This window comes from Seriola dumerili, unplaced genomic scaffold (assembly GCF_002260705.1).
Source record: "Seriola dumerili isolate Sdu_G_001 unplaced genomic scaffold, Sdu_1.0 BDQW01000468.1, whole genome shotgun sequence".
NCBI classification, from domain to species: domain Eukaryota; kingdom Metazoa; phylum Chordata; class Actinopteri; order Carangiformes; family Carangidae; genus Seriola; species Seriola dumerili.
This window is the reverse complement of record NW_019174723.1, coordinates 4,257,757-4,281,754: the sequence shown is the minus strand read 5'-3', so window position 1 is coordinate 4,281,754 and position 23,998 is coordinate 4,257,757. Positions and strand designations below refer to the sequence as shown.

The 23,998-nt window shown below is 41.6% G+C and overlaps 1 protein-coding gene across 2 annotated transcripts; it reads left to right on the top strand.

Annotated features, from left to right (window-relative positions):
- Positions 1-161: 161 nt before the first annotated feature.
- lima1 (LIM domain and actin binding 1) lies at positions 162-23,954 on the top strand. Of its 2 annotated transcripts, none has more exons than XM_022763200.1 (11): positions 162-438; positions 2,251-2,423; positions 4,312-4,354; positions 8,972-9,454; positions 17,922-17,988; positions 19,521-19,609; positions 20,559-20,624; positions 20,730-20,781; positions 21,218-21,282; positions 21,388-21,521; positions 22,107-23,954. In XM_022763200.1, the coding sequence occupies exons 2-11, from the start codon at positions 2,299-2,301 to the stop codon at positions 23,176-23,178; spliced, it is 2,196 nt and encodes a 731-aa protein (XP_022618921.1). In that variant the 5' UTR covers positions 162-438; positions 2,251-2,298; the 3' UTR covers positions 23,179-23,954. The 2 variants fall into 2 exon arrangements, with proteins under 2 accessions (XP_022618921.1, XP_022618920.1); XM_022763199.1 differs by having other exon boundaries at positions 163-438; positions 19,521-19,615.
- Positions 23,955-23,998: the final 44 nt, after the last annotated feature.

The following is a 23,998-nucleotide window of genomic DNA, read 5'->3' as shown; positions in this document are numbered from 1 at the left end:
ACCTTGTGAGAAAGTGGGCAGCCAGGAGTCTGCAGTTCACTCAGCTTCCAGGAATTCACTGTGGGATCCACCCCCCTGCTTCTCCCTCTCTCCCCCTCCTGTCTGCCATACTGTTGAACACGGACACACACACACACACACACACACACACTCACACTAGCTTTACCATATACCTTCAAGCTTCCTAGTCACACTGAACCCAGCGGTGTTGCTGATTGGACGGGGAGGGAGAGCTTGTACCTGCCAGGTGGAGGTGAATGCTGCTTCACTATTGGCTGACAGGAGTTAAATGTGAGTGGTGGGACTCCTCCTACTTCCCCGTCCACTCAAAGGCACTGGTGGAAGCAGCCGAAGAGTAAAAAAGAGAAGGAAATATGCAAGCAGTGCAGTTGTGAAGCAGACAGGCGTCAGGGAGTAAAACAGCTGAGAGAGTCACAGGTAGGTGCGGTTGTTGTGAATCCACTGCTGCTGTAGTTATATCCTCCTTTTATTTTGACTTGATGATGTTAAAAATGTGAGGTTAAGCTGTTTGAAACTTGAATCTTCTTCACTGTGTGTTTCTTTGAAGTCTAAAAGCGAGGCTGCTCTGCTTCTTTGAACCTCGCTGTCCGATGATAGTGTGGATGAGACCAAGCTTTGCATAGACTGCAGCAGTTTTACATGCTGCTTTGTTTGCAATGTAAACCTTGTGGCAGAGGTGACCTGAGCTGCCCTCAACAGAGTCACTATCAGACGATTGTGATGCTGAGCGTGGTGATAATGTGAGAGACTGTACCTCCTGTAGCTGAAGCGATTAGTCACATAATCGATTAGATGATCGACAGAAAATGAATCACTGACAATTTGATTAATTGCTTGAGTAATTTATCAAATCGTGATGGTTACAGCGTCTGATGTGAGGGTCTGCTGCTTTTCTTGTTTGTTTTTGTTTTTTTAGTCTTTGTGAACTGGATATCTCTGAGGATTGGACTGTTGGTCTGATAAAACAACACATTTATCAAATTGGGCATTTTCACTGCTCCGTTTCAGCCTAAATCCTCAGATAAGAAGCTTATCTTGATTGGAAAGCAATAGTTCTCACATTCTCGTGGTTGTAGAAATGAATGAGCCAGTATCCCAGGAATTAGGCAACATCCCTCAACATGCAATCATTGATTAGTCACTTTTCAAGCAATAAAGCAAGCAAGAAAATCTAAGATCTACGGGTTTGTTGTTTGGATAAAAGTGGCTGTATGAAGATGCCAGATTTTGATGTATTGAGGCAGTTTTTTAAAAAATATATTTTCTGATGTTTTGTAGCCCTGACAATGAATCAGTTGACAAAATAATAATTGCAGTAATCAGCAGCGAAAATAATATTTAATTGTGGACAAGCAGCCTTAATGCATCTTTTTGATGTTGAAATACTGTGTCACTGTGTCATTTCGGTTCAGAAAACATAACTCAAGGAAAAGTGTATTGTAGAAATGAATGAGCCGGTCCTAATCAGTCCCACAATAGTCCCACCTGCTGAGTGACGTCGAGCTGATGAGTCGAGACCCCGGAGGCTCTGTCTTCATCGACCTCATTGTTTAATTTATCCGGAGCGTGTATAACTCACAGATGACAGTTATTTATTGTAAGCTGACGCTGACACTGCGGCTGCATGTGTCTGCACGCCCCTTGGCCTCGAGACTGTGAAGTTGCAGCAGAAGAGGCAGGCAGGTACAGACGTGTGTGTGTGTGTGTGTGTGTGTGTGTGTGTATACTGGAGGGTTTTTGTGTGATGCATGCGTAACAGTTGTCATATCCGCTGGTAGTCGCCCTGGAGGCTCAGTTAGAGCTGTGTCACACAGGGAACAGATGGTCAATCGCTGTGTGACGTGCTCTATTGACTTTCTGAGTCAGACACCGGGGCTGTGCTGCAGCGGTGACACAGTCAAATGTGTGGTCTGACAAAATATATTGATGTCTGGCTGAGTTTTTGTGCTGGTCTAAAAGCCTAACTGGCACCCCTTTTCTTTTTCTTTTTTTTTTTTTTTTAAATCTAAAGCCAGTTGTACAAAGAGGGCAAGTATGACATTTATTCAGCAGAGTGACAAGGGTGTCATAAAAATTTAAATGCACAGGAAGGGTGTTTCTGCTTCAGCCTGCTGGTGTTAAAGCAGCAGAGGAGAAGGAAGCAGACTCAGCAGCGCACCACAGTACATGTGCTTATTTGCCTCAGTTTTGTTTCTGTTTGGATAAACATCGTGTCCCCCCCTCTCTCAGAGTTGTGTTCCTGGAAAACTGACAGACAGACTGATCGCTCAGACAAACATGGCCTCCGTCGCTCCCTTCAGCCGCAGGCAGTGGGCGTCCCAGTCACTGAGGGTCACCGCCAAGGAGCTGTCCATTGTCTCTGCCCGCGGTAAAAACAACGCCATCGCAGAACGCTTCTCCAAGTAAGTTGCTCCTCACCTCACCTCACCTCATCTCTCTCTCTGTCTCTCTCTCTCTGTCTCTCTCTCTGTCTCTCTCTCTGTCTCTCTCTCTCTGCCTCTGGCTGTGACCATGAGTTTAATAATTTACCAGCAGCCACTCAGCAGATAAGTCGCCGTCTCACCCAGTTGTCTCTTCCACTTCTGATCAGAAATGAGGTCATGGGTATCCCTCACGACATTTTCTCACTGCTTAGCTGTTTCCAGTTTCCTCTTTTTTTTTTTCTTTTTTTTTTTAAAAAGATTATCACACCATCAGGCCTGACCAGTTAGTCCACTTGTGTTTCTGTCTCTGCTTTACAGATTTTACTGAGTAAGACTGAGCTGAATCCATTATAGAAGCAAACCGCCACCCAGGGCTCACACCTTTACAGTATAAATCAAGTTACTAAATTGTGAATTGACAAGGTGGTTTCATGGTAGGATGTTTCCTCTCTGTATTTTCCCCATCTGACCACCAGGAGTTAGTACTGCTCTGTGTCTGTGGGTCAAGGATACACAGTCTACAGTAAATTCACCTGTTCTTATATTAGTGTCTCATAGTAAAGAGGCAAGACAAACAGTTTGCTCTCACAGTGACATGATCGTCTTTTTCCTATCAAAGTCCTTCATAACTAGGATCATTTGCAGATATTCAGTAGTTCCATGATAAACAACTATTAGAGTTATATTCTGTGCAGGGTGGGAAAACGTCTGAGATCGTATTTAGATTTTAAACCAGGAAAACATTTCAGAATATAATGTTAAAAATATACATGTGGATTTCATGATATCTGCACTGATAAGATTATTTATAGGGAGGTCTTTTAAATAAAGAAATAATTACAACAAAACATAACTGGATAAAACGTGCGAAGAAACTGCTGTTTGATTTCAGGTTTTAGTTAAATTAAAAAAAATAAAAATTATTTTGTAAAAAAAAAAAAAAATCATTGATCAATGATTGCCAATGATCAATTGTCATTTGAGTGACAGAAAAGTATGATAAACTTTTGAAAAGCAAATAATTGTTCAATTGTTTGTCAATTATTAAAATAAAATAACGAAACTTTGCTGCCAAGATTTCACATATCAGGTTTTTAAAATGCATTAGAGCAACAACAATTAGCAATTAGCTGATTAGTCAACTGATGGAAAATTAATCTTTTTAATCATCTTTTATGATAATCTGTTAATCATTTGCAGGCTAAAATGCCAAACATTCACTTGTTATCATCATGTCTGATGGTAAACTGAATATCTTTTGGATGTTGTCATGTAAGTAGTTCTGGATATTTTCAAGATTCTGATATTTTATTGATAAAACAACTAAAAGATGAAATTGATTAATCTAGAAAATAGTTGGCAGATTCATCTCTTAAAACTCTGACTGATAAATAATGAATGAATATGAATAAATTATTTATTAATCTATTGATTTTACAAAAGTAATGAAAATACTGTAGTTAGTTTTCCCTTCACATAAAAGCCAGTGTTGACCTTATATTGTTAAACATTTGACCTTTTTAGTCATTTAAGGCTGTAAAGTATAAACGCCTGGACTGTTTCTCAGGCTCGCGCAGTAACTGAGGCAAAGATCTTTCCCTGAGACAAGTTTTAAAATGGTGTAGAAGCAGAAATGGACAAAAGACTGACTCCTCTGTGTGGGCTGAAGATTTTCCAGAATAACTGTAACACATGAAATCATCTAAAGTCTCTGGAGAGGAGAAGCTACATTTCATATTAATTTCCTGGGTGTGTATAACAGGGAAGGGCAGCACCAGATGCTTCTGCTTCTTACTTTGTTTGTCATTGTTTTCCATCAGTGTCCTCTCATTAACTGTCTGTCCCAACATTCGTCTCCCTTTCCAAGGTATCAGATGGCAGCAGAGGAGGGCAACACAGAGAAGAAGGCGGTCAGTACTGTATTCACTATGAAATATGTCCTGTCTGCACACACAGACTCACTCCTTAACAGTGGTGGATGAAGTATTCAGATCATGTACAAGTAAATTACTAATTTGAGTAAATGTGCATAAGTATTACAAACAAAATGTGCTTATGGCATCAAAAGTAAAAATACTCCTCATGCAGAATTATGCATTTTAAGGGTGTAAAATTACTAGAGCTGAAACATTTATTTTTCATTAATCTGCCACTTTTTAATATAAAATGAAATAAATAGTGAAAAATGCCCTTTATAATCAAACAAAGGTAACGCCTGCAGACATCTCTTGTTGTTTGACCAACAGCCACAAATCCAAAGATTTTAAGTTTAATATCATGTATAACTAAGAAAAGCACCAAAACCTCATATTTGACAAGTTACAAACAGCAAGTATTTTTTTGCTTTAAAAATTACTAAAAATAATTTTTAGTCAAAAATTACAATCAAAATAGTCGCAGATTAATTTTCTGTTATTTGATTAATCGACTAATCGTTGGAGCTCTGACGATTACTGCACCTCGTTTTTGGCATTTTTTTCGTACGACAAATTATAAGTTTTCTTACTTCTGGGGCTCCATATTGGACATAGATAATGGTGGATTTTTGTTATTAATGCATTAAAATATAAGGAATATTTTAATGTAGCTGGTTGAGGTAAAGCTAATTTGAACAATTTTATAAACTGTTGTGTAGTTCAAAGATCCTGTACACCAATGGTCCACCACCACAGGTTTATTATACATTTACCTATTTATTTATTTATTTATTTATTTATTTCTCAGGGCGGTGTTGCGCAGACTGGCCTTGACTGTTATCTCTCTCACTGTCCTCTTAGTGTTTTTGCAAGTTAGTAAATTTAGGAATTAAATAGAGTAAAATAGTGGAAATGGAAATACTCAGGTAAAGTGCAAGTACCTGAAAACTACACATATGTAAAGTGCTGAGTTGCTTTTCGCCACACGCTCCAGCTCTTCCACTGTCGCATACACACACAGCTGCCCGGCTTCATGCCACACCTGTTGATCTACATGCCGAACACTTTCAGGCTGGAGGAGCTTTATCTTAGAGACATTAATGTGAAGGTGAGACATCTGTTGTTCAGAGCACCCCCCCACACACACACACACATACACACACACCAGCAGTGCATCAAGCTGAGAGCTCCAGTAAAAGTAGATGAGCAACAATGGCATCTGCTGTCATGCAGCAGTGGTAACGAGACACCTCCGTCCCACCTGATCTGTGTCGGGAGGCTTGTTAGTGCCGTCTCTGTAGGGATGGAGCACAGCAGGGGGTTAGAGGGGTGAGGTAGGTGAGGAGTGGGGTACAGTCTCGGGTAGTAGATGTGTTGCTCATCAGAGAGAGTAGAAAAATTGCAACAGGGTTTTTAAATTGTTTATTTTGATTAAGACGTAGGGGGATTTTGATCTCATAAATCTCCAAATTTGGAAATAAATGTTTTTCATGTTCCAGTGTTTGATATGTTAAGAACGTCTGTCTGTTGTTGCACCTCGTTAGCTGAGCTACGCTCTTATCTGCCTCTTGTTTATTGGAACACGTTTGATTAATCATTAGGGTAAAAAGCTTTTAGTTGGACTATTGGTGTGCTTGGATATGAAAATAATAATTGAATGAATTGGTACATTCACTGTATATTCTTGGATTCTGAGGCTTCATAGTTTTATTTTTGTTCTATGGATTGCGATATCAGTTGTTTGGTCAAAACTGAATTATCTTAACTTTTCACCTGCGGCGCCATCATCAGGTCAACATTTTACTGTAATTGCTCCAGTTCTTTACCACCACAGTGGTTTAATAACATTTGGCAAGGCAAGACAAATTTTTATATGGATAGTACATTATCACACGCAGTCATTCACTGTGCTTGACAGAAATAAAATACGCATAAAAAAAAAATGGAAGTAAAAAGCATAACAAGAAAACAGTATAAAACAGGTAATATCTAATTAAAGTACATATTTGGTAATATTTTGTATATGACATTCCCATCGGCCGCAGCTGAGCTTTGTTGTTAGTGCTAATTAGCAAATGTTCACATGCTAATGCACTAAACTAAGCAGGTGAACCCTAGTAAACATACCTGCTAGCTAAACAACACCATGTTAGCAATGTCATTGTGGGCAAGTAAGCAAGCTAATGCTAGCATTTAGCTCAAAGCACCATTGAGGCTAAGTGCAGCCTCACAGAGCTGCTAGCATGGTTGGCTATAGACTCTTAACTACAGCCATGCTAGCAACTACGGTTAACTTCCCTGTTTTTAATGCAGAACATTATATAAAAATGTTCTTTTATTAAGATTATCATGTTCTCTTTTGAACGTCTCTCTAAGTTTTTCTTTCTTGCTGTTTCAGTAAATTAATGAAGGTTTTATAGCATCAACCTTTTCAGTAGAAAAAGTAAAAACAGTAAGAGACAATAGAGGTAGTCAAAGGTGTTACTCTGCCTCATTCATTTAAATAAAGGTCTGATGTAGACGCCAGTCATGAAGGCTTATCAGAAGATTATTATTTATCCTGGTTCAGTCACTGTGCAGCTCTTTTTACCCTCTGTTAAGGTTTCCAGTTCTCTCTCCCTTTTACCTTTTTCTCATTTCCTGGACTTATTTTCCCTCTTTCCCTCACTGACCGTCTCTGTTTCTGATTTTCTCTCCCTCCCTTCCCCACCCCTCGTCCCCTTCACTCCCTCCCTTTCTCTCTCTCCCTCTCTCTCTCTCTTGCTCTCTCACTGCTTCCTCCCCTCCTTCCTTCCCCCTCTGTGTTGTAGGGGGTGGGCTAGTTACTTCATGCTGCTCTGATCACTTCTCAAGGCGTTCACATCTGGGACAGCTTGTAGCATTTCCAGCCGGCCAGCAGACACACTCAGCACACACTCAAACACTCTCTCTCTCTCACACACACACACACACACACACACACAACGCCAACTGGACAAGCCGGGTCATCCGCCTCTCTCTCTCAGGTTTTTAACTCTCTACTTTGACAAAAAAGTTTTTCCAGCTCTTCTTTTTCTTTTTTTTTTTTGGCTTTCTGTTCTGCACCCAGCAGATCCAGGTTTATAGACATGCATGCTGAGCTGCTCACAGCTCTTTGTCTTTTGTGCTGTTTCAGTTTTACTTTCCTCACTGTCTTTTCTTCTTCTTCTCCTTCCATAGCTTAAAGTGTTGTGACTTAGTTTGCTCGCACCAACGCTAACATTTAGTTTAACTTATTTGCAGCCGGTGTTATATTGAGTTTTAGTGTTCTTTTTAAGCTTCATTCAGCAGTGTGAGGATCAGGTGGCGTGAGTCCAGCATTCACTGAGGAAACTAAAAACTGTTTCAAAGAGGGGCAAGCATCCCTCAGTGTCTGTGTCTTCACCACCAAAGCCTTAGAAACAGTGAGTCATTATAGCTGAAGTGTTTGTGCGGCTGGGAGGGATCTTCTGCTGCTTTGTCATTACTCTGTTTAAATACTTGTTCATATTCATATACTGTACTGCATGATAGCCTGTTTGCATGTGACCACAGCTGATTAGTTTATCAACTGTCAGTGTTTTTACTCTAACTTATGTGATAAAGAGCTGAATGATACGTAGAAAAAAAACATATCGCGATTATTTTGACAGATATGAGTCACATTTCAGTGCAAATGGTAATTTTTTTAAATTTAAATTTCACTGAAAAGAATATATAAAAGTGTTGATGATGATTGTTGTTGGGACATGTTCCCTTACATCTGCTTCATTTATAATGGTGTGTTGTGACGCATTTTACCTTTGCCAAAAATTGCCACATTGCAACTTTGATAATATTGTGATTAGCCTTAATGTGAATATCTGGGTTTTGTACTGATGGTCAGACAAAACAAGTAATGTGAAGACCTCACCTTGGGTTTCATAGATTCTAATGGTTATCTTTCACATTTTCTTACATATTATAAACAAATAATCGATTAATCTACTTTTATGTTGACATTTATGTTTTATTCACACCCAAATCTAAAAAAGAACAGACACAACATTTGTTACAGGCCTATGCCTGGTGGAGCTACAACCTGATGATTTAGAACTGAAAAATTTTGTTTATGGTTTAACAATTAATCAGTTTAACTGAGAAAATAATTATTAGAGTATCTTATGAGAATAATTTATAGCCGCAGTCCAACATCAGACCTAGGTTCAGTTGTGTTTGCAGATATACAGTCCAGTCTTTGGACAGTAGCACATTTTGTGATCTCTTGGTTCTGAGCTTCAGCTCATTTAATTTGAAAAAAGATAATGGATGTTGCATTAAAGTGCAAAGTCTCAGCTTTAGTTTGAGTCATATCTAGAAGAACGTATGAATCCTACTCAGGGGACAGATGTGAACTTTTTTAGTATGAATAAATGAGCTCGAAGCTGAGAGCCACAGACAGGAAGTAAGAAAGTATTGAGAAACACAGTTGTGTCACAATAAGAAAAAAAAATTGAATAATATCAGCCTTATATTTCAACCAAGCCTGGGAGCCAGGATTAAAATACACTGAGATTCTCAGACTGAATAGGATCTTTGTGTAAATAGCAGCTGAGTGCTTATTCTTCTCTGCAGGTTGCGGAGCCTCTGCCCCCGACGCTGCGCACTGGGAATCTAAGTGTTTTAAAGAAACGCTGGGAACAACAAGAACAACATCAGCAGCCGTTGTCCAGCCACAGAGCCCAAACTCAAGCCACACCCTTCAGCAACGCCGACCCTCACACCCACATCAGTCAATCAACGGGCCCCAAACCTACACCCAGGCCACATATCGACAACCGGTCTGACACCCTGCAAGACACCACGCTCTGGGAGGATCAGGATACTGACCTGGAGACAAAAGTTCACTCTGAGATCAGTGAATCCACCTCCAACCAGCTCCAGTCGGCTCGACCCGAGGATCTGACAGACATGGAGGCGAAGCCCAGCAGAGATTCAGAGGCGCAGGAGGGAGCAGCAGCAGCGGCAGCGACTGAAGTGCTTGACTGCGAGAAGCCGAGTGTCCCCCTCAACAGCCTCAAGATGATGTTTGAGAGAGGAGAGAACCTGACCGACAAGGCAAGTCTCCTCTTATCTTCTCTTATCAGTGATGGCGACCAGCAGGGTTTGGAATTTGTTCTCATGTTTCACTGGACACATGAAGAATCGTAGCCAAGTACATTTACTCAAGTACTGTACTTAAGCGCAATCTGGAGGTACTTGTCCTTGAGCATTTTCATTTTTATGTTACTTCATACTCGACTAGAATTGAGAAAGAAATATTGTTCTTTTTACTCCACTACATTTATTTGATGGCTACAGTTACTAGTTACTTTTCAGACTGAGATTTTATATTTGAAAAAAAAATGAATGTGTCAGTAATAATTCCAATAGTATGATGTATATCGCACTATAACGCTGTAAAGGACCGTTATACGGTGGCCCTGAGAGCTCAACACACTGCCGCTTAAGAAAACACATGCAAATAACAAAACGCAAACAAATTCAAAAAACATCTTCATCAATTTGACAACACGTGCTGCAAATACTCGCAACACAACCAAATAAACAAACATGCTGCAAATGCAACGGTAAGCTGAAGGCTTGTGTAAGCAGATTTAAGTTTTTTCGTTTGTTTTTTTTTTTTTTCTTTGCATGACTTCTGCATTTCAGCGCTGCTCTAACTTTAACAATATGGATTCAGACATTAATGAGCTCTGCATTCACAGTCTTTAGTTCATCTCAAACAAAACAGGATCATGATTAGTTTCAGTTTAAGGGGGAAAGAAAGTCTGTTTGTTCTCAAAGAGGTCAGATCCCTCCAGTGCTGTCATGCTATAGTCACATGGTGCAGCCTGTCTTCACCATCCTCCATCTCATCACACACACAACCACACACACACACACACACACACACATGTGAGCGCCTACACACTCAGCTGACTTGCACATCCTCTCGACAAGCATCAGTGACTGGAGCTCTGCGTCATGCTCTGCCCGGGGGCAACTAATTGTTACTTGTGGAGCATAAAAGTGGAGGCATTTAACGTCCAGTCATGCATTTCCTGGAGGCATGTAAAATGTAAAGTGCTCATACTCAAGGTGTGACATGTTAACAACGGCCATGCTGTGCTTCCCCTGCACAGAGCACCCGTTTATGACAGGAAGAGAACATTACAAGTCAGGCTTCAGGTTTTAAGAAGCATACTGATCACATACAGCCTGCTGACCTGGAATCAGCCTGACCTCAGCTATTGTAGACTCCACTTCATTTCAGATGTTAAGTGTATTTGGTGCTATTTTGCTCACAGCATACTTTTCAATAAAGCTGCTCGATCAATATTTTTATATTGAAAGTTGTCGGTCGCTGTGAAGTGACCCACAAAGAATGGTCACTCAACTCTGCAGCTCCTCTCAGGTCTACAGTGCTTTATATAATATTTCAGCTCATTGTTTTTGGTTTTTCTGCCATTCTGCTCTCTCGGCTCACTGTCACTGCTCTTGTAGCGTCATTTTCAGCCGCAGCAGGCAGCTGTTTCCAGTGAAAAAGATCTAAAAAAAACCTACTGTACAATACCTGCTCAGCACCAAAAAGCAGACACACAGTTAGCTGGTGAACATAGTGAAGCATTTAGCAGCTAAAGAGCCAGATATTTCCCTCAGGAGTTGGTGGAGACCAAAAACAGAGGTAAAAGATAGAGAATACTGTATTAAATTCACCAGGTGGACACAGACATGACTCCAAATGACTGATAACGTTGCTTCATAACTGCTCAATATGTAAATAAGTTCCTGTTTTCTCAGAAAAACTGTCACAATATCCACTTAAAAGGTGATAATATGTCACGGTTGTGTTTACAACTTGGTTCCGCTGCCCTCAAGTGGCCGAAAACATCTATTATTACAGGTTAAAGTTAGTGGTTCAGAACTAAATGTAGTTCCTCAAAGGTTTTGACACTGGTAAATTGAGAATATACAACTTTAAAAGTAGATTCAGATGAGTCGTGGGTGTAGTTTGTAGGATAGGTCTGTCAATAGTCTCTATTTTTATTGTCAACAACATGCCATGAAAAGAAAAAGACAATGTTTTACTCCATTTCGCAATACTTCCCAGCCTCTCCGCCCTGTGTGTCTCAGCTCCATGCCCATTCGGTTCTACTGAAGATATAAATCTTTACTCATCTTAACGGTTAAGAATGTGGCAGTGTTGTGTTACCAGCTTGTTACTGCTGCCCCCAGGTGGGCAAAAAGAAATCAGTTACTGCAGGTTTAGGTTTGATGTTCTCACAGCTTTAGTCATGTGAAAGGAGTAAAAGCAAAACAAACGTGAAAGCAAACATCTTCTCTTTTGAATTTCATTTTCAGTTTGTTTGACTCTGTGAGCTGTGGATCTGAGCAGCCTCATTAGAGCAGCTCAGTGAGCAGACAGCCCCTCCGCTCACACTCTGCTAACTCCAAGCCAACTCCCCAGGCGAACAGTCACTCCTAAGAGTTTCTGCTCGTCCATCACCGTGAAGTTTTATCTTAACAGCAGGAACTTGCTGTTTTGTTTTTTTTGGGGGGGGGGGGTTCCTGTTAAGTCTTCCAGAGAAACAGTCTAAGACATTACCCATCACCAATCATGCGATGATCTTTTGAAAGGATGAGGATGATGATATTCAATATTTTCTTTCCGTCAACAAATCCCATAAAAAAAAAATCGGTGGCTCTCAATGTAAATCTTTCAAAATTAGCAACAAAATATAAAGTTTCTTCTTTCTTTTTTTTTTTCATAAGGTTCCTAAAACATCAAGGCACTGTAGTTTTTACAGGAACAGTTTGACATTTTGGGAAATGCATTCATTCATTTTCTTGCTGAGAGTTAGATGAGAGGATTGAAACAGTGTCATAGACACGAAGGATTCATATGTGCTGGAGTTTTAAAAAAACTTATTTTATTCTTCTACCTGAGTTCTCTCCAGGATAGAGCAGAGCTGCTTTGCCACATTGTACTTTATTGTCTGTTTCACACTCATTGTCCTGCTGCAGTAAATAGAGATTGCGGAGCCTTTTTAAAAGACTAAACTTTATATCTGTGGCATATTTTATAAATATTCACATCTTCAGTAACAGCACAACAGTTTTTGGACAACAATGGAGGAATACGATTTATCAGGCTTTGGCTGCACAGACCGTACTTGTTGTTAGAATTAAATTCATTGCTGGTTCTGGTCTTTTCATGAGATTTGTAGAGAATAAGAGAAATATATAATATCACCGGATTATCCGTTAAACCTCAGATAGTTTTTGTTGAGATTTCATCAGGTCCAGTACCAACAAAGAAAAATATTAAAATGTGCTGTTCCAACAAAGACTTTGTTTTCCCACCACCTCATGCAACTCAAACCTGACCTCCTATGTGGGCTTTTAAAAAGTGAGATCAAGCAGCTCTCTGGGGAGTTGGAGGGATTTGGAGAGTCTTTTACAGCATGTTGCATAGTTTTCCTACCAAAGGCAGAATTGTTTGGGGAACTCCTCGAGCAGTAAAACAGGATCTATACAGTCCTGCACACACACTGTCCAGGGATTTATACAATAGCCTCCACTGTAAAGCCTAAGCTGGGCCTTCTGCTTCTCTTTTGTCGAGCTTCTCGTCGCAGAGCAGATGATGTCATGGTCGGCAGGCTCATGACTGCAGACAGCTGATGTGACCATCACCCCTAAGGCCCCCCCCCCCCCACTCCCCCCTTCATCAATCATCTGTTGTCCGCTTCCTACTCCTCTGTCTAGCTGTTTTCTCTCTCAACTCTCTCTCCCCCTCCAACACATCATCAAAACCTCAACCTCCACAGACACTCACAGTGTCCAGACAAAGAAAATTTATAACTCTGATGATCCTCTGACTTTCCCCCCCAGCACCATCATCAGGTCAACAGGTGAGAAAAGACAAAGAGAGTTTATGAATAAATACATAACTCGGTTCTAAACCCATTTCCTACCAGCGCCCAATAGACACATAAATTCGTCCACTTACAGTGGAGTGACTATGAAAAAGGTAAAAAGCGAATAAATCATTATTAGGATATGAGTGACTATGAAAAAGGTAAAAAGCGAATAAATCATTATTAGGATATAAAAAAAAGAGGGCCAACACGGGAATAAATGACAAGTGTGTTGCTTTGTCTCGCGCATCTTCTTGGTGATATTTCCAGCCTTCATCAGTTTAACACCCTTCTCCATCCACTCCCCTCCCTGTGCGGGGGGGCACTCTGAACCCTCCCCTGCTTGGCCCCACCTATCCTCCCTCCCTCCTTCCCTCCCTTCTTTACTCCCACTGTCAAATCCCCCCCCCCCCCGCCACCAGCTGCTCCACCACCACCCCCCTGTCCCAAATGACCCCACCCCGTACGCCTGCCGCTTTATTCTGTCTGAAGCCAGAGCACCATGACACAGTTTTAAAAAAAAAAAAAAAAAAAAAAAGCCTTAACCCTTCCTTTACCCAGTGTTACAGATGGGTAAGGGGGTGGGGGGTCCCTTACCCATACATAAAACCATGACACAGTTTGCCTCCACTCCTGTCATCGTCCCCACCTTCATCCGGCCACACCCCCCTTTGAACAGCCCCCCTAGGAACACCTGCTCCCTGTCGCCTTTTCCTTATCCCACCCAGTCTATCTTCCTCCTCCTCCTCCTCCCTTCTCCCTCCTCCTGCTTCCCCCCAAAACAGTCTCCAGAGACCCTTCCCCACATCTCCCCTGCCATAAGCCAGATTGGGCTGCTCTGCTCAGTCTGTGCCTCTCTCCTCTGGAGCTCAGTCCCGTCACTGCTGGATTCAGTCACACCATCAAACTCAACCTCAGACCTGGCTTCACCTCCGTCCCTCTGCTGACTCTTCATCCCTTGTCGCCTTTTCTTTCTTCGCAGGAGGTAGCTATGGTGCTTTTCATTTTATACGTCCATGTGGTGTTTCTTGCTTTCTTTGTTTGGCCCCAGCTTCATTACCCCGAGACACTGTCTGCTTTTACTTTCTGTGTTTGTGTTGACTTCTCTGTTGGATTAGGATGTTTTCACTGCAGCTCAAAGAGGCCTTTTAGACGGCATGGCTGCAAAGTCTCTGTAATGAAAACAGCTCCTCAGAGTCCACTTCATGGGCTACTTTTATCAGTGGCTCCCTTCAGCTGTGTCAGCTCACTTTGAATTGTATTACTGTGTGGCTCGGGCTGAGCATATTACAGTGTTTAAAGGCTGTTAGCTGATGCTGTAGGTGCCTTCCTCTTTGGTCTTTGTTTTGAGGGTAGAGTATTTGGTAAACTGTGTGTGTGTGTGTGTGTGTGTGTGTGTGTGTGTGGGTGGTTTAGGGAAGGGGTGGGGTCGAGATGGGAACTGCAAGTCAGTCTGTCAGTCTGAATGAGCGCTTTAATAGTATCAGGATTAGCAGCAGATTCTTTGTCTGGCCCGCTGATCCAGCCTCCTGAGACCCAGCCTGGCCTCGTATGGCCCGCCTGCTTGTTTACATCCCACTGACCCCCACATGTTTACACCCCCTCCTCATGTACACACACATGCAAACCAGTCTCAGACAACCCCCCCCCTCCCCCCCTTTACAGAGCTGCACCTCCGGTCTGTGGAAGATAATCCACCCTTGGGGATGGATTCATTATGATGATGATGATGATGATGATGGTGGTGGTGGTGGTGGTCGTGGTGTCTTTTGTTTGCGATTTGTCTCTGTTCTTCAGAGCCAGACAGGAGCCCACTTACAGTCTGAGTGTTCATTAGTGTTGCTGCCCACAGTTACGATTCAGTCAGTGCATCTTGTCATACATGTGTATTATTCATGATAACAAGCTGTCATGTTTAACTCAGTCCTGACTCACACTCTCAGATTTGGCACCGACCCGCCCTCACATGACATCATCTGTTATACTCATACTGCTCACCTGATCGAAGGATTCAAGTTCAGTTCAGAACTGTAAGATTTAACCCCTTAACAGACACCAGCCTGAATATACAGTAATGCACCCAAATCGCATTATCTTTTGTTCTAACCCTCGTGATTACAGTCATCACCCTGGTCTCCTTTGAAAGGTTACTCTTTAAATTTTACAACTACAAAGTCAGAATGCGTAGAAGAGATACTGAACCAAAGCTACAGAGGCACAGACCTGGAGGAGAGTATGGGGCCTGTAGCTTTTGTGTGGAAAACACTTTGAAGTCAAGGCCACAAGTCCAAACCAGTTCTGTGTCAACAGCTGTCGCAGTGATATGAGGATCCTGAAATGATTTGCATAGATAGAATCAGGAAACTAAGAGCTTTCAAACAGTGTGTAACTGACAAGTTGTGAAGATTGTGTGAAGACTGAGTCCAGACGAAAAACGTGACTAAAGTAGTCAAGGCCAAAGTGTCCACAGGTGGGATGGTGTATTTAAAAGGTTGATAATCGTTGCCGTTTGTTGTTGCGTCAGTCTGAAATAAGCACCTGAAAGATTTTGATTATGCTAAATTAAACTAAGCATGGCTAATACCGGTAACGGAAAACAACCCAGTACTTTTACTCAAGTAGCCCACTGTATTTAAATACATTTGTGAGATACTTTATTTAGATACATTATTTCTATGTTATAGTTCTACTTCAGCAGCCTGTTTCAATCTTTTAAAAGGAAATATTCTACATTTTGTAATGTTTACTACGCTAGATTCATTCTGCCGTCGTGACTTTGCAGCTTTTACACACAGAACACATGTATTGTTAAATATCCAGTAAATATCCAGTATATTTAACAGTGTATTAAATGGCCAAAATAAGCTCCATATCAGCCAGCTGTCATAATGTCGTTTGCAGCAGCAATAATTACAAAATAACTGATAATAAATTATTTAATTTTTAGGTTTAGATACTTCACTGCATTTTGCTGCAAATACGTCTCTACTTTGACCAGTGTAAAACTGTGAATGCAGTTTTACTTTTATATTTAGATTATATTGCGCTGTTGCCATGTTTACTTAAGTAGAGGATCTGAATACTGAATACTTCCACCGCTGGCTAATACCAGCATAGCTTTGCTTTGTAGTTACATTTTCCTCTTTTTAAATTAGAAGTTGAATTCATAAGTAGTAAAACACATCCGTGTTGAATTCAGTGTCCTCAGGGGTTTGCTCCTTACTTGTTGTGGTATGAATTGTTAACCCTAGCTAGATGATGCTCGTTACTGACAAAATACTGAAACAGGTCTCTAACTTTATCACTCTTTTCTACTTGTGCTAAAAGGTGTGCAGGCTTTAAATGCACAAAACAGAGCTGTGTTTGGTCTAAAAACACAGGGCTATGTTATGTGTTGTTTGAGAGACTTGTAATGAAAAGGAGCCAAAAATGCAGCGCTGAGCCATGATTCACTGATCGTTAACTTGTCTGAACCATACTTGTTGTTTTCCAGTGTGTAACACCTGCACTCACCTCAGCTTTGTTTTCTGTTGTGAAATCTTTCCCTACTTTACTTGCTGAAGCCTGCAGACGCTCTGAGCCTATCAGCGCTCAGCCGGCAGCTCCGGGCACCGAGTCTAACACAGACACAGAAAGAAAAACCACACATTAGACGATTTTATTTTTTAAATCTATTGAACAGGGGCTGGAGACACGGTGAAGGCGAGTCGCTTGTGGCTCTCGCAGACTGAAGGCTAAATGTGTCGAGGCGTCATAGTCACTGTCTGACCTATCGTGTAATCTGTACCTGAAGTGACTCAGTGCAGCGATTGGCATGACTGTCAGTGGGAGTGGTTTGACTGATGCAGGAGAGTTGAGACTTGTCGGCTGCAGTGACCTCAGATCAACAAGATGTATATCAATATCAGATATTAAAGTTCCCCTTTTATGGTGACAGCCTCTCTGTCTGCACCCATCCTGCATTGAAAGAATAGTAAAGCTCTGGTTCTTTAGAAACTGATCGTACATAACTACGACCCGTGTCAGGTCCTAAGCCAGAGTTTTAGATAGATAGATAGATAGATAGATAGATACTTTATTTATCTATCTATCTAAAACTCCTGGTTGAATTATTATAGGTTCATCATATTCATAGTTTATCAGGTGTGTAAATGGAAGGTCTGAAAACCACGACAGAGAAATGATCAGTTTGTTTTCTGGCTGGCGACTGTGGACAGACGGGGTGTCTGTCTCAGACTCCGTCTCTCTGAGCTCATAAGGGGATTAAAGAGGTTTGGACTGAACGAACACACACAAACACACACACACACACACACCACTCTACCTCTTGTCTTTGCGTTTTGTTCATCCCTCTACACTTTGATCATCCTGATGGACACTAGTGCTTCCAGTCTGCTGTCTGCTCCACTCGCTGAAACATGTGAGCATCGTGTGTGTGTGTGTGTGTGTGTGTGTGTGTGTGTGTGTGTGTGTGTGTGTGTGTGCGTGCTGAGGTGTGTTTGAAAAGGCCACACAGGACACACTGAAGCTGATTTTGTGCTTTGACTTCTGTTTTATTGCCTTGTGTGTGTTTATTTTCTACACCACCCCTGACTGATCTGTTTTTTTGTTTGTTTTTTTATCAGGTGTCCAGAGAGCAGACGAGTAGAGGCAACACCAGTAACACTGCCAACATGGATCAGCTACTAGGAGGTACTTATATATTTTTAATGTATTTTTGCACATTTGAGATGATAGAAAATGAGGAAAGAGCGAGACTCAAGGGTTGTGTAGCACTTAAGAAAAGTTTAATATTATAGAATAGGGTTTAAAGTTTATTATTAAACCCGCAGTAAATTAGTATCTGTTAGACCTATAAATACTGTATATACATACACTTTGTATGAAGTGAAGGTTGTCGCTCGTTGTGATAAACCCACAGAGAACTATCATCCTTCTCTGACCATTTTGGCATTTAGCAGCTAAAGAGACAGATATTTTTCTCAGTTGGTCGAGAGTGAAAGTTATACCATTGTTAATATATGAATGTTGCTCTGTATGTTGGGTGTGTAAATAAGCAGCTGTTGAAGGTTAACTAAAATATACACACTTGTTTTTGACTCATTTTAACTTACTTAATTTAAACTGCAAGGAGCGATGTTATCATCATTTGGAGTCGTGTTGTTTCTGATCACCCAATGAGTCTTAGTACAATATTCGCTCTCTTTTAGCTGTTTTTGGTCTCAACTCCCTCTACCATTATCTGGCTCTTCAGCTGGTAAATGCTCAACTATATTCACCAGCTAGTGTATAGGGTTTTTTTTTTTTTTTTTTTCGCTGAAAACTGTGGTTGAAAACAATGTACTGAAAGCAACTAAAATATTCTACAGAGATGAGGTTTAACAGAATTGTGATAATCTGTGGATTTGTCACTTTGAGTGATACCTTGAACAAACACGGCATCTTTTTCATTCATTGTTCATATAAAAATAATGATTATAGCTGCTTTTGAAAACAACTGTGAAGAGAAATATATCTGTTTTGTTTGGGGAAAAAACGTAGCCTTGTGTATTGGGCTCAGACTTACAAAACCCTTGTTTAAGTCACTTCATCTGCACATCCAGAATTGTTCTCTGGTCCTGTTCAGTGAGTCACAAACAACGTCCTCTTCCTCTGGATTGATTACATCCTTCCCAGAAATGAAAATCTCAGAAGTGACGACACAGGCCGCTGTAAAAACAACTGTGATCAGCAGACTACTGCTTCAGAGAGCACAGGAAGAGACAGACTCCTGTTTCCCTCCTCTCTGCACACGACTCCTGACCTCGTGTTCCTGTCCACAGCCTGCATGACTAACCAGCACAGCCTGCACTCCGTCTGAACTGGGACGGGTGGAAAAAAAAAAAAAAAAAAAAGTCCTGAACAGGAACAGTTGTCTTGTAACAAAGAACTCACCAGATGTTCCCAGGAATTAATGGAGTGGGAAAAATACAGATGGTGTAAAACGAATTTGTGCTGAATTTGTTTAGAAATAGTTTTACTTGCAAAACCCCAGTTTGAAGGATCTGCTCTGAACCCAACAACCTGAACCTCGACTGGAAAATGTTAATTTCTTGAGGTTTTTGGTTCAAGGTATAATGAACTGTGGTCAAGTTTTAATTTATTACAATCAGTCAATGCGTCATTTTACATTCATTAGACATCAACATCTCAATATTGTGTACATCTGTGCTTTGTTGTACCAGATGGAAGTCTTGCAGAGTCCACTCCTCTCCGGGACAGGATGGCCCTCTACCAAGCTGCCATCTCCAAACAGGACATCCCTCCCACCTCAGTCAGTGTGAGTTTTTTTGTGTGACATTTTAATGCTTTTTATAATACATTTGACAATAGAGAGACAACAGGAAATGAGAGGGGAATGTGCTGCAACAAAGGTCACTGGCTGGACTCAGAGCAGGAATGTTGTGTTTCACACTCAATGCTTATCATAACCTACCAAGATTTTCCACCAGGCAGATTGAATAGCTATTGGATATTTGAAAAAGCCAGATGTAAATGCAACCAAGACACATTTCAGACCAACACAGGAGGTGGTTTGACCTGCGTACTCGCCAGATGTTGAAAATGCATAAAGGCATCAGTCTCTCCAAGATGCATATGTTATCTTTACTCCTCCCATAGTGTAACTACATGAGTAAAAATGAAATTACACTGATATTAGACGTTGCTCTCTCTGCCGTATTAACCGTCAGGAAAAATCGTCTCGAGTGATTTCGATACATTCGATCGATCATGCAGAAGACACACGTTACCACCCGTTGCCCTCTGGACTGAAGGAGGTCTGATCTTGATTTTCATGTAGCTCGGGAAAACCAAGACAGATTACGATCAGATCTATGATTTTGCAAACAGAGGCACAAGGTCCTGAGCCGAACTCAAAAAAAGGGACATTGCATTTCACGGTCAGTGCCTGAAACCCCTAGGCCACAAGGACGCCCCAAGACTGCTTTATCTCTCAATATTTCCCTTTGCACACCGAGGCACAAGAGGCTCTAAAGCTTTCAAGGTGACTGCTTTGTGCTTTAGTCAAATCCAATCACCCAAACTAACTCTGGACTGGAGGCAGCCAAGATTCATCTCAGCATAGTGGTGTAAGCTAAGAAGCTCAGACAATCAAATTTTAAAGGATGAAAGTTCGTCATGTATGAAGCAGCACTGTGGGTTTAAGTGTTTTTTATAATTTGTCTCTCAACATCATATCTCGTCTCTTGTGTGTCTCTCAGAGTGATCAACTGGACAGTTTCTGTGGAAAGCAGAAGGAGAACGTCCCTCCGTGCACTCTGGACTTGGTGAGGAGTCTGACTTTAACAAAATGTAAAGCCTGTCACATTAAAATATGTGGCCGTTTGTGATGTAGATATTTTCTTCTCACATCTTCTCTCTTCTTGTTACAGAGTCCAGAGTCTGAGCCAAACAGCAGGAAAGCTTTTACTGCTGAGAGTGCTGGTAATTAAGTTTCCATGTCTTCATATGACTCTAGATGATAGGAATTTTCTCCTGTAATGAGTTCTCATTAGAGTAGATGTTCATGGAAAAACACCTTAAGTGTGGCAAAATTTAAGCACGTGAGGTTGATTGTTTAGTCTGTAGGAGTTCATCTCAAACCTTTATCCATAACATTATACTGTTATCCACTGCATAAAGTACATTTAGTACTAATTAGTATCAGTATTATTGTAGTATTAATCATTTGATAAGAACAGGAGTCATGTTTAATTTCTAAACTCTATCCATTGATTTATTATGGATTCCTGAGCATCTACATGTAAGTTTATGTGGAAAAGTCCAACGCTCTGCTTCTATTAAACACGAGAACAGCTCCCTCTAGTGTTCAGAAGTCGTAACTGCCTTTTCTTATCCTGGTTATTGTGTGATCCCACAGGCTCTGGTCCTGGCACCCCAGCATCCTCTAATCAGAAAGACTCGTCTCAGTCCAAGACTCCCAGAGTAAGTTATCACAGGAAACCTTCACATTGTTCACTTTAACACACATATTGACGATTTATGTGTGAATGAATGAATTAACTTTTTTTTTTTTGTGTGTGTGTGCAGAGCTTCCGGCTGCCGGTGAGAGAGACCTGTGTGTCGTGTCTGAAGACAGTTTATCCTCTGGAGAGGCTGGTGGCCAACCAGCACGTTTACCACAGCTCCTGCTTCCGCTGCTCGCACTGCAACACCAAACTCAGGTGAGGATGATGCAAAAAAAAAATTAAATAAAAATGATGTCCATATCACTGCCAACATGGCACAAGTCTGAACTGTTCTGCCACTAACACAAAAATGTGTTATTATAATCTTTTTATCACGAGCACAAAGAAAATAAAATCTGTTTAAAAAAATTAGGAAACACTATGAAAGAGCCAGTTGTTGCTGAGGAGATTCTTCTCATATCAGATCTATTTACCCTTGGGGCAAAAGTAACCACAATAAGCATCTGACCTCTCTCTCATTCATTCAATTTTCATTCAAGCCAACAACATGGATGAATAAATGAAAAACCCTTTAGACAAAGTGTGTGGTGATGGTCATTAATTAAGACTTGTATGACCGACACATTTTCAAAATCCTGTGAATGAACAACAGTCCTCTTCCATTGTAACTCACTGTTAACGTAAAAGACACGTACTGTTTGTCTTAATGAAAAAAGCCATAATAATGTCTGTCTATGTCTACATAGAAGCAAGACACCAAACAGAGTCTATGATGTATGTACCCCCCTCTTTCATACAGTCCCTAACTGTGTCTCCCTCTTTCATTCCTCTCCTGCGTAGTTTGGCGAACTACGCCTCCCTACACAACAACGTCTACTGCAAGCCGCACTTCTGCCAACTCTTCAAGGCCAAGGGCAACTACGACGAGGGTTTCGGCCACCGGCCCCACAAAGAGCTGTGGGAGGGCAAAGGTGAGGGAGGTGAGACGTCGCCACAGTCAAACACTCAGACCAAGCCAAAGACCCCAAGCCCAGCTCCGGCCTCCGACCTGGAAAGCCCCAGCGTGGAGGACTCCCCGCTGGCTAAAGTCAACGTGCTGATGGCCACTATGGAGGCTCTGGGACAGGGATCATCAGAGAAGGCTGACAGACCCACCGAGACCCGCCGGCTGAAAATCTCCTGGCCGCCGCGCACAGAGCCGGAGGACAGCCACAGTGGAGCCACAACAACCGCTGATGGGGGCTCTGCTGGTAAGCCCATCAAAGCCAAGTGGCCACCAGAGGATGAATCCCCCTCCTCACCCCCTGAACAGGCCAGAGAGATGCCCGGCCTGCGCCGCAGCTCCTCCCTGAAGGAGCGCAGCTTGCCCTTCACACTGGCAGGACAAACCGGGAACACTCCTGCTCCTGAGGCCAGAAAACAGAGTCCACCTCCTCCTGTGGACGACCGGCAGCTCAGCCCTGAACCCTCGAGCATGGAGCTGCAGCACGGCGGCCAGTCGTCAGAGAGCCAGACGCCAACCGAAGACAGCTGCGTGGACATTCACACCAGCTCAGGAGAGGAGGAGCAGGAGGGGGAGATGAAGAGTGAAGACATGACAGACCATCATCTCACCCAGGATGAAGACCATGCTCCGAGGGGACAACCTGAACCTGAGAACCAGGAGGAGGAAGAGGAGGAGAAGATGGAGGAGGAAGATGGAGGTGTGTTGGAGGAGATGCCAACGGAGCCCACAGCCATCTCATCTCCTGAGGGAGAGGTGGAGGCCAGCCGCTCGTCTCAGGATGTGGGATTCTGGGACAGCGAGGAGGTGGATGACAAAGGGGAGGAACAGCAGGAGGTCCTCACGGTGGAGGAGATGATCAAACGAAACCGATACTATGAGGACGAAGAGGGGGAAGAGGATGTATAAACCTCTTGGCCAACAAGATGATCATGAACGCTTACAGGACTTCTAAACATTCCCTCTTTCTTTAGACGTATTCTTCTTCTTCTCTTCTTAAAAGAGAACTGCTGCAGTGTCTAGTGTGAACTCTACTGAGCTCTTTATTTGTGCCTCTTCTAACTGTTTTTCAAAAACATTTAAAGCCATTCCTACTACATAGTTTTTACAAGACTGTTGGGAGATCGTGTCGCTCCGACATAATTTGTTTTTTTAAAAGTCCAATATTTAAAATCACGGCCCATGTTATGAATATTTTTAGAACAGAAATGTCAAAAAGGTTGTGACACATAGAATAGATGTTTTATTTTTGTGTACACAACTGTTGTAATTTTCTAATTTCATTGGATGCCTCGTAATCCGTTATGAATACCAACTACAGGGTTTTTTTTTTTATCAAACCAAGATGTGGGAAATTTACAGCTAATGTGTCTCTTGTCTCTTCATGTAGTTGTTTATTGGGCATGCTGAGAGCAATTAGCACTGTTTTGGGAAAACACAACACTTTCTTCTTTCCATTTTTATAAATAGTGGGCTTGGTGAGTTTTGGACAGTGTCTGTAGAAAATAAATCTGTCACTTTACTTTCAGTTGCCATGCACACAGAAAAAAATACACTTCTTTGCTCTTTTGTTTCCATTTTGACGACTTACAACTGGATCTGAATAATGTTGTACTGTTGTTTTTAAAAGCAGGGGACCAAATATCCTAGATTGCTACTGTTTAAATAAATTGTTATATACTAAACATGTTGAGTGAGTCACTAATCCTGTGGGAATGTTTTCATGCTA